The 13,303-nt window shown below is 45.8% G+C and overlaps 1 protein-coding gene across 1 annotated transcript; it reads right to left on the bottom strand.

Moving 5' to 3' along the window:
- Positions 1-2,107: 2,107 nt before the first annotated feature.
- On the bottom strand, positions 2,108-3,509 carry LOC103713518 (uncharacterized). Its single transcript, XM_008800476.6, has one exon. It carries the CDS (start codon positions 3,399-3,401, stop codon positions 2,439-2,441), a length of 963 nt encoding a protein of 320 aa, XP_008798698.1. The 5' UTR covers positions 3,402-3,509; the 3' UTR covers positions 2,108-2,438.
- Positions 3,510-13,303: the final 9,794 nt, after the last annotated feature.

Genomic DNA, 13,303 nt, shown 5'->3' with positions numbered 1-13,303 from the left:
CACCCAGAGATGCAACTAAAAATTTTCCTAGAATACAATATCAGTGCAACTTAAAAATTTGCATTAAGGGCTTGTTATGGGCGTTCAGTTGCCCTATCCATGACAGGACCCCTAATGGAGGGTGGGATTGTATAAGCAGAGGATACAAAGGAAAAGGGAAGAGGGGGAAGGTGGAGCCATTGCTTCCTGAGTCCCAAGTTCTTTTCAAAGTACTAAATCCACCTAAAATGGAGTTTATGGTTTCTGTTGCCCTGAAAATTTTAGGATGCAGTAAAAATGCACTCCCACAACAATCCAATTCTCTGCCTCCTTGAAGCTCATCTGTTCACACATTCACACTCATGTATCACAGGGATAAGCTGGTCATTCATCCAAACAGGCCCTATATCTGCTGGGAAGAAATTTGAACTTCAGCAACATTTGTGATCCAACATTTGTTAACGATCGGAGAGGTTAAGTAAAAGGTCATATGTTATTATCAACATCTAATTAGGAGGCTGATTTCAAAAAATCTTTAAAAGTTTTGAGTAGTAGTTCCAAGCCATTCACAAGAATTTGTGAGACATGAAATCGTCAAAACATTCCATAAGAATGAATTAAGCTCCACAAGAACAACAATCTGACGATAGTCTTCTCTCACTCTCCCGAGAAAGGGGAGATGACTACTCATACAATAAAACTCTAGATACCTACATTGGATGAAAGACAAAAAGGAAAAAAAGTTCTTAGAATGATCATTAACACTACAAGCACCAATAGTGTTGCTGCTACAAGTTTGTACATTCACAAAGAAGGGACAGATCAATAGCAATTAATTATAACCAAGATATGACAGAGGACAGAGATCCTGAGCTTGAAAGTTTAGAATAAATACAAATATCAATTTCTCAGAACAAACCCACAAATCTCAAATATACCTTCAATTGAAATGACAGTTGCAACTTCGAGTCTACATATCAGTATAAGCTAAGAGCCAAATATAATAAAGTACCAAAGATCTCATCTAATGTCTACCTATTCATTCATTTCCATCGATTGCACTTTATCATTTCTATTGAACACAAAACTAAAAGGTAATGCAAGTAAAAAAAGGGTAAAACCTACTCTTCCCAAAGACATTCTTCTAAGTTAAGGCAGAGAAGACCAAGAAACCTAGTGCCTTATCACAAAAGCAACTAACAAGAAATAGAAACAAAATCACTTCTAAGGAGCTCACTTGCCTAAATCATTTAGTGCAATATTTTATGTTTACAACCTCCAAAATTCATTATCAAAAGCCATCGCAGTCACCAACAAGCCTATATGTTTTGAGGCTGGCTTAAAGGATTGTTTTTACCAGTTGCAGCTATTAATTATTACATCATCAAACAAAACCATCCAAGTTATCATAGTTCTCCTTCTCCTTTTTACTTGACTTACCTATGAAAATTTAAGTTGTCTCAAAACAACATACTTGGACTTTGCTGATTATGCTCAAATAATCCCATCCATCATCCACCACTTTATCCTCAACTGACAAAGCTTAACTTTAACATTGCTCATTTATTATACATCTATCTCATCCAAACAAAATCCTGCACCCAAAACAAGCCTATTTCCATCCTTAATGCCGCTCATATTCCCCTCTTCCATGCCTGGTGGCAATTAATTCTTTGGGTTTTGAATCTAATTGCACATGTACAGATTCAGGTTCTCTCACAGAAGCCTAGGGTTTTGAATCCAAATCACAGAGGTATCTGTTGGAGAGAGAGATAGATAGATAGATAGATAGATAGAGAGAGAGAGAGATGTGTTAGGTTCCTTCTAATATTATTCAAGCTCACCAGTGCAAAATCAACTACAGGCTACTCACAGCAACATGGCCACTTCTTGGGTTTGGAACATCAAGAAGGCAAATTCTGTTGTTAGACAAATTGAGGATAAGTGGCATGACATCACATGAAGGCATCCTTAGCCAAGCCTACATCGTCCCCATCCATTAGTATTTCAACTCTTACAGTACAAGTTAAAACAGGCAAAAGTGCAGCCATGTACTACTCTAAATGATATGAAACCGAACATAGATCCTCATAGCATCTAGACGTACAGCAACAAGCAACCAGCAAACTTCAGCAAAGAAATTGAAGCTTTGAAAGACAACGTTCAAGAAGAACAACCGAGATATCATATGAACATTTTCATAACTCATAAAAACAACAAGCAACCTCCAAGCCAACAACTAAATACAACTAACTCTCCAGCATTCGTAAATGAAACCCATCTTTTGACATTTGATATTTCCATCCAACCCCACTATCACATAAACAAAGATAGTGGAAATACTAGTTTCCTTCCACTGCTTCTCCAGTCTCTATGGGGTAAAAGAAGAAAAAAGAAACATGGAATGAAGAAGAAGAAGAAGATGACGATGATGAAAGCTTACGATTCAATTCAGAGATTCAGAGGTTCTCCATCTGGATGGAGCTCTTCAGGGGCACATACTCCCCGAGATAGCCGCCGAGGTGGTCGTAGAGCGCGCTCTTATCAATCTGCTGGTGGTGGTGGCTCTTGCACACGTAGTAGAACACACTCTGCACCAGCAATCCCACCAGGTTCAGCACGACGAGCACTGCCACGAGGGCCCCGCCAATGAGGACCTTGGTCCCGGTCCCAGCCTGGGCGCTGCCCTCCTCGTCGGGGCCCTTGACGACGACGGCGCGGAAGGCCCAGCCGATGAGGCCGCACAAGCCGAGGTAGGTGACGACGAAGGCGGCGGCCATGCGGGCGCGGCCGCGGAGGAGGTCGCGGCTCTTGGCCATGGCGGCGAGGCCGCAGAGGGGCTCGAGGACAGAGACGACGCTGGCGAGGTGCCAGATGGCGGAGATGTAGACATGAGCGGCGAGGAAGGCGAGGAGGACGAGGGCAAGGCCGAGGAGGAAGGAGGGGGAGTCGACGGAGGGGGTAGCGAGGAGGAGGAGGAGGACGGCGAGGGCGAAGGCGAGGTTGTAGAGAAGCATGAGGAGGGCGACCCAGAGGAAGGTGCGGAGGAGGCGGGGAAGGATTGGGGGGATGGCGGCGATGGTGGAGCGGAAGGAGACGGGCTTGGCGGTGTAGAGGGAGGCCACCGTGAAGACCACGGCTGCGGTGGCGAGGAGGGAGAAGGTGAAGAGGAAGAGGAGGTAGACGAACTGGTAAAGAAGGAGAAGGGCCCATCCGCCAGAAGAAGAGGAGGAGGAGGATTGGAGGTGGCGGAGGATGGGGTGGGTGAAGAGAGTGTGGGCAAGGACGGCGAAAGAGAGGGGGAAGACGAGGGTGAGGGTAATCAGGGCGAAGGTGCGAGGAGAGGAGCGGGGAATGGCGACGGACTCGCGGAGGACGTCCGTGAGAGTCAGGGACTCGAGCTCCTCCAGCTGGAGATCCATGGATGGCGGTGGGGGTTGGGATCGGAATTTGGCTGGGAAAGAGATGGCAGTTGGGTGGGGGTGGACTACTTGAGATAGGCTGCTTTGGAAGGGGGAATTTTGTTTTTTCCTCTATTCCTTCTTTCCTTGTAATTGACCCGGTTGTGATCTAGAGATTCGGAGGACCTGCCCGTGCCCTGATTTCAGCGCATTGGGTCGGGTAACACCCGGTTCGTTGCCATCCCCACGAGCGATGGTCGCTTGTTGCCGATCTGCAACCATGGGTTTTTTCACGGAGAGGCAGATTTTGTAATCTAGGGCTCGTTTGGTTCGCAGGAAAAAGAGGGGGAAAAGTGTGGTCAACGGGAAAGTAATGAAATGCCTCTTGTTTGGTTGGAGTTTTCAAAGGAGAGAGATGGGAAAGTTGTATTCCCATGGGAATATGATTCCTACATTTCATGGGAAAGTCTTTCCCATGAGAAACATGGGAAAGTTACTTTCCCATGAGGTGGGAATCACTCCTTTTTTATTTTTTCCCAAAAAGACCCTTCAGCATTAAAGAAGCATTAAAGAGGCATTAAAGACCTAATTTTTATTAAGGGCATAATAGAAATTATACATAACTTTCCTAGGAAAGTGGATGGTTAACCAAACATAAGTACTTTGGAAATTTGTCACTTTCCCATGGTTAACCAAACATGCCAAAAATACTTTCCTAGGTATCCTCTTCTTAGGAATCTGATTCCCAGGAATCATATTCCTAGGAGGGAAAATACTTCCCGCGAACCAAACGAGCCCCTAGTGGTGCAGAAAAGGGCGGCTGTTCTTGTTTTTGCCATCAATTTTTTTGACAATTATCCTACGTGGAGCTCTTGAGGGACCATTATGATGTGCTACGCGGAGACTTCAATCCACCTATCCCCACATCTACGTGAACCTTGCCGTAGTAATTTGGCTCGGCTCGGACTACTTATGTGGGAGAGTTTTTGTAAGGCCAAAAAGTACTTTTCTGATCCTTCAAAAATACTTTTGGATGAAAAAAGTATTTGGTAAAAATTTCGAAAAACTGTTTTAGCTTTTCGAGAAAGCTAAAATTAGTTTTCTGGAAGAAGCTTCATTTTGGAGCTTTCCGAAAAAACTATTTTGAGCTTCGTCGGAAAGCTGTTTTTTTATCAAAATATTCATAATAAAATATAACAATTACATACTTTGTCCCTTTATAAATCTAAAAATCTGTTGGAGCCCTAATAAAGAACTCTAACCATGGACCAGACTCCCTTCCATGCAAGAAAAGATATTCTTGTTTCTTTTTATTGTATTATACTATAAATATAATATTATATTACATTATATCATAATACATTAATATGTTATATTAAATAATTTAATATTATGTTATATTATGAAAAATTAATGTACACTAATAATTGTAATATTTTGTACCTCTATTATTATATTATACTATAAATATAATATTATATTACATTATATCATAATACATTGATTTGTTATGTTAAATAATTTAATATTATATTAAATTATTAAGCTGTAGTATATAATATTATATTACTATATTATAATAATATTATCTTACATTACAGTAATATTATGCTATATAATATATTTATGTATATTTAAATTATTGGCTGCTTGGCAGAGAGCATAGCACAAGCCGATGGCAAGAAAAGATATATGCACGGACGTGCTACCAATGTTGATTAGCTGATAAGAAAGTAATCGCAACATAGGTTCAGGTATCTTGATCTTGAAGAAATTTTATCATTATCATAGCACCGTTCGAATGAAACAAATCTCAAAAGGGGTGTAGCGCTGGGCTACAACAAAAGTGTAGCACTATGCTATAGTAGAAATCTAAGTTATGCCTACTCTTAGAGCAAAAAGTATTGATAAATTAAAATAAGATAAGATAAAATGATTTGATTGATGAGTCGAAAGTTAAATACAGAATACAAATCCAATATTTATGAGACTATATAATAACCGTCCACTCTTGATGGTTGCTGATGGGAGGCAAAATGGATCGTCCTACTCCGGCATGGAGTCAACCAATTCCGGCCAAGTAGGCCAGACTTCAGAGCCGAGCAGGCCAGACCTCGATCTCGCCAAAAGCCAGGCCGACCTCGGAACCTGTCGATAGCCGAGCTGACCTCAGCTAGAGGCCAGGCCGACTTTGAACCCTGTTGAAGGCTGAGCTGACCTCGGCTAGAGGCCAGGTTGACCTCGGACCCTGCTGAAGGCTGAGACGACCTTAACCCTATCAACCTTGATCCCGTCGAAGATCCGGCGGATCCTTAAAACAAAAGGAATGGTTCCTCCCCAAGATCTAGTATAGCCCATCTCAACGACTCTCATCGGTCTGCCTGGGCAGCCGAGCGGCCAGATCGTGCCATGTGGCAGACCCAGAAGTTCCCTCTGCAATTCTTCCTAGATCGCGGTGTTAAAGGCCAGTCATTATGACAGCCGCCTCCAGGGGCAGAGCATTGATGATTTGCCCCTCACATATCACCAGGTAATGCCTCGGGAAGGAGTGCACACACAATGCATTAAAGAGCTCCCTTGACCACTTTCGTTTGGAATGATGTGGTGGATCCTCAGAATAAATTTGGAAAGATATTTTCTGAATCCTCCACCCGCAGGATTGATCTCCGTGCTATACGCCGCCTCCAACTAATAGCTAGTTGATCACGAATTGGCCCGAGACTTCAGGTAACGGCCGAGACCCTCACCCTATAAAAAGGAGGTAGGGAAAGGCCTTTGGTAAGCTATTGCAAGCATTCTTAAGTCATAAGAGGCCATCAAAGGCACTCGGAAACCTCTCCAAAAGTCCTACTAACTTAGCCATCAGAGGGCCTTCGTCGGAATCTCCGGCCAAGCCTTTGTGCAGGTACACCGGACCACAAGAGGTGGCTCCGTTTCTCCATCCCAACTGGTGTCTTCTCGGCTTCCTCTGGTGTGGTCACCCTCAGGCCAAATTTCAACCACAATATTTGGCGCTAGAGGAAGGACCTAAGTCGTGATCATGAGGTTGAGGAGTCGAGAAGCTTCTAACGCATCGAGGCGCCAAGTACCAACTCCCGGCAACTCGCTCCAAAGCCCACCCCCTGCGACATCGACGAATCAAACTCCTCAGGTCCTGCCAGAGCAGTTCAGTCTTCTCTGCAGAACCTTCCCGGCAACTCTCCGCAAGGCAGCTTGCCTTTGGTTTTTCGGGCTAAGGCCTAGCTCGATTCCATCTTTCGATCAGCTGGGTAGGTAGTTTGCAACTCACTTTGCTGCTAGCCGACATTAGCGCCGGACATCAGACTCCCTCCTCGACATCAAATAGGAGGGAGAATTCTTAAAAGACTATATTGATTGCTTCACCTCGGCTACATGGGAGGTTCGCAATCTCGACCAGTTCATCACCATGGTAGCATTGAAAACTGGTGCTCGGTCCTACAAGTTTCTCTTCTCTATCGGAAAGTACTTTTTCGCCAACTTTGTAGAGATGCTGGCCCGAGCTCGAAAGTATGCCAAGGCTAAGGAAGCCATGGCGTCACGACGGGAGGTGCTGAACAGCCTTCTTAGATGCAAAAGAAGTGCCATGAGGAGTGCGACCGACTAAGGAGCAAATCCCTCTGACATGAAAAAAACCCTCCTCAGCCCAAGAGCCCGGCTCGCCCGAGGTCTTCCCTCAAGAAGTTCAGAAAATACACTTCCCTCACATCCACCCAAGCAGAGAACCTCATGGAGATCAAGGGTCCGGGCTACATCCGACCCCCACCGAGGATGCGACCGTCAGAGTTGCGGACAGCCATGGATCCTACATGTTGATGGCTTTCCGACCTCGGGGGGTAGCGGCGCAAGCCACATCCTTACCAGCTCGGATGGAGTAATAGTAGAGCAGGCCTTGCGCTTCGAGTTTCCAACGCTAATTGCAAGGCTAAAGTTAGTGAAAAAGCTCAACGTCCACCACCTGAAGGTCTTCGGTGACTCCCAGCTGGTGATGAGCCAAGTCCTGGGGGACTTCGAAGCTCGGGAGCAGTCAATAATGAAATGCGGGACATCATTTCAACTTTAAACAACTTCAATATTCAACACATTCTTAGGTCAGAGAATGCGAGGACCGACCCGCTGTTAAAGCTAGCGACATCCAGCTTGGCCGAGCTCCCAAAGACCACTTTTCTTAAGTACGTGAAGGTACCAAGCACAGAAGATCCTGAACCAGTCTTGTGCATAGAAATTGAGCCGAACTGGATGGACCCTCTTATCAACTTCCTACAAAATGGAGTCCTCCCTATGGATCAGCTTGAAGCCCGATGAATTGAGCGCTAAGCAACTCGGTACTGCATGTACGGTGGCAAGAGAACAAAAGGACACGGCGGATTTTGTCTGAAGATGCGATCGATGCCAACACCACGCCAATGACGCCCCAGCCCGGGGTGCCCTACAATATCGACCGCGAGCCGAAGAGGCTCCCTCGACCATAGGTACAATGATGCCTTGATCCTAGCTTTGGGGCGCCCAGCAATGTCGACCGCGATCCGAAGAGGCTCCTTCGATTGCAGGTACAATAATGCCCTGATTCGATCTCAAAGCGCCCTGCAGTGTTGACCACGAGCTGAAGAGGCTCCCTTGACTGCAGGTAATACCGCCCCGATTCGAGCTCTGGGGCGCCCTGCAGTGTCGACCGCGAGCCGAAGAGGCTCCCTCGACCGTAGGTAATGACGTCCCGGGCCCGAGCTTGGAATGCCTTGCAGTGTTGACTGCGAGCCGAAGAGGCTCCCTCGACTGCAGGTACAATGATGCCTTGGTCCGAGCTTCGGGGTGCTCTACAATGTCGATCGTGAGCCAAGAGGCTCCCTCAACCACAGGTAATGACGCCTCGGGCCTGAACTCCGGGGCGCCCTACAATGTCGACCTCGAGCTGAAGAGGCTCCCTCGACCGCAAGTAATGACGCCCCAGGCCCAAGCTCCGAGGCACCCAGTAGTGTCGACCGTGAGCCGAAGAGGCTCCCTCGATCGCAGGTAATGTCACCTCGAGTCTGAGCTTGGGCCACCCTGCAGTGTCGACTATGAGCCAAAGAGGCTCTCTCGACCGCAGATACAATGACACCACGACCTGAGCTCCGGGGCGCCCTGCAGTGTGGATCGCGAGCCGAAGAGGCTCTCTCGACCGCAGGTAATGACACCCTAGGCCGAGCTCCAGGGCGCCCTATAGCTCAGGACATCCTGCAGCATCAACCGCGAGCCGAAGAGGCTCCCTTCACCATTGGAACATGCAACGACGCCCCGGCCCGAGCTCGGGGCATCCTGCTGCGTCGACCGTAAGCCGAAGAGACTCCTTCGACCTTAGAAAAAATTTGAGGGCGCCTCGACCTTAGTTTGAGCGCCCAAGTTAAAGCCTAAAAAGATCTACAAGGCCAAAAACCGAGTACAAAAGGTGCCGACCTTGAGGTCAGATTGAATGCAAAAATGATCGACTACAAAAAGGCCTAAGTGGCCGACCTTACAAGTATGACAAGAAAAGAAAAAAACTAGGACGATCGACAACTCGGTTACTTCCTTCGCTCGAGCCAAAGAACGACTCGAACTTAGAAGTCGGAGGACAAATGATGAGAGGCAAAATGGATCATCCTACTCCGGCATGGAGTCACCCAATTCTAACCGAGTAGACCTCAGAGCCGAGCAGGCTAGACCTCGATCTTGCCAAGAGCTAGGCCGACCTCGAACCCTGCCGATGGCCGAGTTGACGTCAGCCAGAGGCCAGGCCGACCTCGAACCCCATTGAAGGCCGAGCCGACCTCGGACAGAGGCCAAGCTAACCTTCGACCTCGGCCTTGTCAACCTTGATTCTATCGAAGATCACGCGGATCCTTAAAACAAAAGAAATGGTTCCTCCCCAAGGCCTTGTATAGCCCACCTCAACGACTCTGATCAACCTGCCTAAGCGGCCGAGCAGCCATATCGTGCCACATAGCAGACCTAGAAGCTCCCTCAGCAGTTTTTTCTGAATCACAGTGTTAAAGGCCGGTCATTATGACGGCTGCCTCGGGAGGTGGAGCATTGATGACTGGCCTCTCGCATACCATCAGGTAACGCTGTTGCCCAGTAGATACAACCCAAGAGGGGGGGAGGGGTGAATTGGGTCTTTTAAAACTTTTATACTACTTCTAAAACTTTTCAATTAATTATGCTAAGTTGTATAGATGCATAGTGAAATTTAAACTTAGCAACAGTTTGATTTATTGAATAAGACTTGATTAAGTAAATTGAATATGCTTGCAACTAAAGGATGCGCGGATAAGAGTTAAGCAAGCAATTTATCTAAGTAAGTAAGTGAGCAAGTTAGACAATGACAAAAAGCATCACAGACACAACAAACATATAGTAGTTCGGTGCACCCCAGCACCTACATCCACTCCCCAAGACCTCTTGGGAATTTCACTATAATCCTCCAGATTACAGCCGGTTGTTTTACAAGCTCACAACCCAACTTGTTGTTTTGCGAGATCACAACAAACTCGGTCGGTTTTCACAGGCTCACCGACTAGAACCTTACCGATTGTTTTCACGGGCTCACAATCCAACCCAGTTGGTTTTCCCAAAGGCTCACCAACCACAACCTTACAACGATTGTTTTCCGGGTTCACAATCAACCCAGTTGATTTTTCCCAAAGGCTCACAACGTTGGTTTTCCCTTTGGCTCACCAACAAACCTTAACACCGTTGGTTTTTCCTTTGGCTCACCAACAAACCTTAACCTCTTGATTCAATCCCTTGATTGAATCAAGTTACAAGATATTAGACTAAGAATTTAAAGCAAATACAAGCTTCTTAACTAAGCAAATATAGCAAATATAAACAAATGGAGTAAAGATAAGCTCTCAAACAAATTTTGAAGATGAAGGAACTCGGCTTCTTCTTTACTTGACCCTCTTCTGATTTGGCACGAGGTAGAGGATCATTGAGGTAGCACACGGATGGAGAGGAAGCTTTGGGATTCACTTGGATGCTCTTCTTCTCTCTATTTCGCTTTGGATGGCCCTTTTGTGCTTATGGGAGATTTTCCTTGTAATCTCTTTAAAATCTCTTTTCTAAATGTTCTTTCCCACTTCCATGCCTTCTCCCCTAGCTCTCCTCTTGATTTTATAGCTTTAGATAGCGTGGAACTAAAAATCTAGCCGTTAGAGACAAAAATAGAGCCGTTGGACACAGTCTGTACCTCCTGACAATATTTCCGTTGGGATCGGAGTCGACTCGCGCGATCAGGAGTCGACTCGTACTTGACTGGAGACGACTCGGCCACTGTTCCAAATTTGAATTAATGTGCATGCCTTGTCCTCGGGTCGACTCGGACCAAACTGGAGTCGACTCGCCAATAGATGGAGACGACTCGGGCACTTGGGGGTCGGCTCATTCTCAGGAATCCAGAGGACATACTGTGGAGTGATTGATTAAAACCCCATTTGATTTTGATGAGCTCAAAGCATTTGAGTATAATTCTTGTTTACTAATGAATTCAATTAAGTGTTTCAGTGAAAATCCTGTCTACGTGTCTCTAGACTTGGTTCATAGTATTTTGGATAAGTTAAGAAGTCAGCCTGAACCAAAGTCTGAGACTCGAGTCGACTCCTGAGTATCACGAGTCGACTCCAAGCATATCAAGTTCACTGGCACGGGCTCGAGTCGACTCCAGATCAGTACGAGTCGACTCCGACTGAGAACAGACAGAAGAACAGAAAGCTTCAACTCAGAACCTGTCAACGAGTCGACTCCCAAAGTGCGCGAGTCGACTCCAGGATAGTAAGAGTCGACTCTCAGAGGAACACAAGAAAAAGTCAGAGAGCAATTTTCGGACTCTGAGATTCGAGTCGACTCCCGCAATATGCGAGTCGACTCCAAGACTCCGCGACCATCAACAGACAGAAGACCAAGTTACTGCCTCTGAGATTCGAGTCGACTCCCAGACAGCTCGAGTCGACTCCAAGACAGCTTCACATCAAAAAGGCAGAAGACCAAGTTTCGGAAACTGAGAGCCGAGTCGACTCCGAGGAAGTTCGAGTCGACTCCAAGACTGGACGAGCCAAAAGACAGAGAATCGGGAGTTCGGGCTCTGAGATTCGAGTCGACTCCCAGGACAGTCGAGTCGACTCGGGTGGATCAAATTCAAAATTGGATCCACGGACTTCAGTGGATGAGCCGACTCCGAAATTGCCAAGTCAGCTCCAGAAGTTGGCGAGTCGACTCCAGGTCAAGACGAGTCGACTCCCAGTCGTGAAGGCAACTTTAATTCAAATTTAGAACAGTTGCTGAGTCGACTCCGGAAAAGCTTGAGTCGACTCCCGCTACAGCCGAGTCGACTCCTGATCGCGCGAGTCGACTCTAACCCACCAACGGACACATTGTCAGGCTGCGCAGAGTGTGCAGAACGGGCAGAAAAAGCTCTCTAACGGCTAGTTTCCGTGGGGGTTGGTTTAAATAGCTACAGAAGACTGTAGCAAGGTAAAAAGAAAAGAACCATTCCACTCCAACTAATCAAGCATTTAAGCTCTGCAACGTGTTCTTCAACAAAAAAGAGGAAGATCTGCATTTACTGCATCCACCTACATCTTCCCAGCAATTAAAGCCTTCTCCTCCTGCATTCAAGTCGACTACTCACTCAAGAGGAGACCAGAAGTTTAAGAAGCCATTCCTCTTCTCCAACCTAAAAGCGTTTGAGGCTTCTTAACTTCATTTATTGTTCATATTGTCTTTTATCTGCTTTTGAGAAGCTGTATTTTTCTGTTTCTTCTTTTTATTTACATATTGTATTTGCTTGGTTCAATCGGGGGATTGAATCAAGGGGATTGGGGTTGGTTGGTGAGCCGAGTGTAAAACCAACGTGTGTAAGGGTTCGATTGTGATCCCGAGAAAACAATCGGGGTGGTTCTAGTCGGTGAGCCTGGGAAAACCGACCGAGTTCGTTGTGAGCTCGTAAAACAACAAGTTTGGTTGTGAGCTTGAAAAACAACCGGCTGTAATCCAAGGGGGTTATAGTGAATTTCCAAGTGAGACTTGGGGAGTGGACGTAGGAGCAAGGGTTAGCTCCGAACCACTATAAAACTTGGTGTTTGTGATTGCGTGTCTCTATTCTTCTTCCTTTCATATCACTCACAACACATAGTAATTAATTAAATAACTTACACTAGTTTTAATTACTTATCCACATCGTTTTAAATACCCAAATTATTTTAAAACCCAATTCACCCCCCCTCTTGGGTTGTCTATCTGGGCAACAAGTGGCATCAGAGCCTAAACTCTTCCACCCAAGAGTTAAAAGATCAAAATGACAACCCCATTTGGATCTTCCCACATTGAGGGTCAGTCCACCCAAAGACCCCCTTTCTTTAATGGATCCGACTACTCATACTGGAAGGCTAGGATGAGAATATTCATCCAAGCCCAAGACTATGAGATGTGGACCATTGTAGTAAATGGCCCATACATCCCATCCACATATGTAGAGGGTATCACGGTACCCAAATTAGAAAAAGATTGGGATGAACATGACATGAGAAAGGCACAACTAAATTCTAAAGCTATGAATGTGTTTTACTGTGCCTTAGACAGAAATGAATTCAATAGGGTCTCTACTTGCAACTCTGCAAAAGAGATCTGGGATAGACTTGAAGTGACCCATGAGGGCACAAATCAAGTTAAAGAATCCAAAATTAATATATTGGTTCATAAGTATGAACTATTTAAAATGGATTCTAATGAGACAATCACTAGCATGTTCACTAGGTTTACTGACATTGTCAATGGCCTAAAAAGCCTTGGCAAGAACTATACTAACAGTAAGCTTGTCAGGAAAATCCTTCGGTGTCTACCAAGGTCGTGGGAAGCTAAAGTGACGGCAATCCAAGAAGCCAAGGACTTGA

This window comes from Phoenix dactylifera, chromosome 9, assembly GCF_051530095.1.
Source record: "Phoenix dactylifera cultivar Ajwa chromosome 9, Ajwa_hap1_PhDact_Kaust_v1.1, whole genome shotgun sequence".
NCBI classification, from domain to species: Eukaryota; Viridiplantae; Streptophyta; class Magnoliopsida; order Arecales; family Arecaceae; genus Phoenix; species Phoenix dactylifera.
Note: the sequence above shows the minus strand (reverse complement) of the source record. Positions and strands in the feature narration are given on the sequence as shown.

Coding starts and splice junctions, on each gene's coding strand:
- LOC103713518 (XM_008800476.6), bottom strand. CDS start 3,401: ATGGATCTCCAGCTGGAGGAGCTCGAGTCCCTGACTCTCACGGACGTC.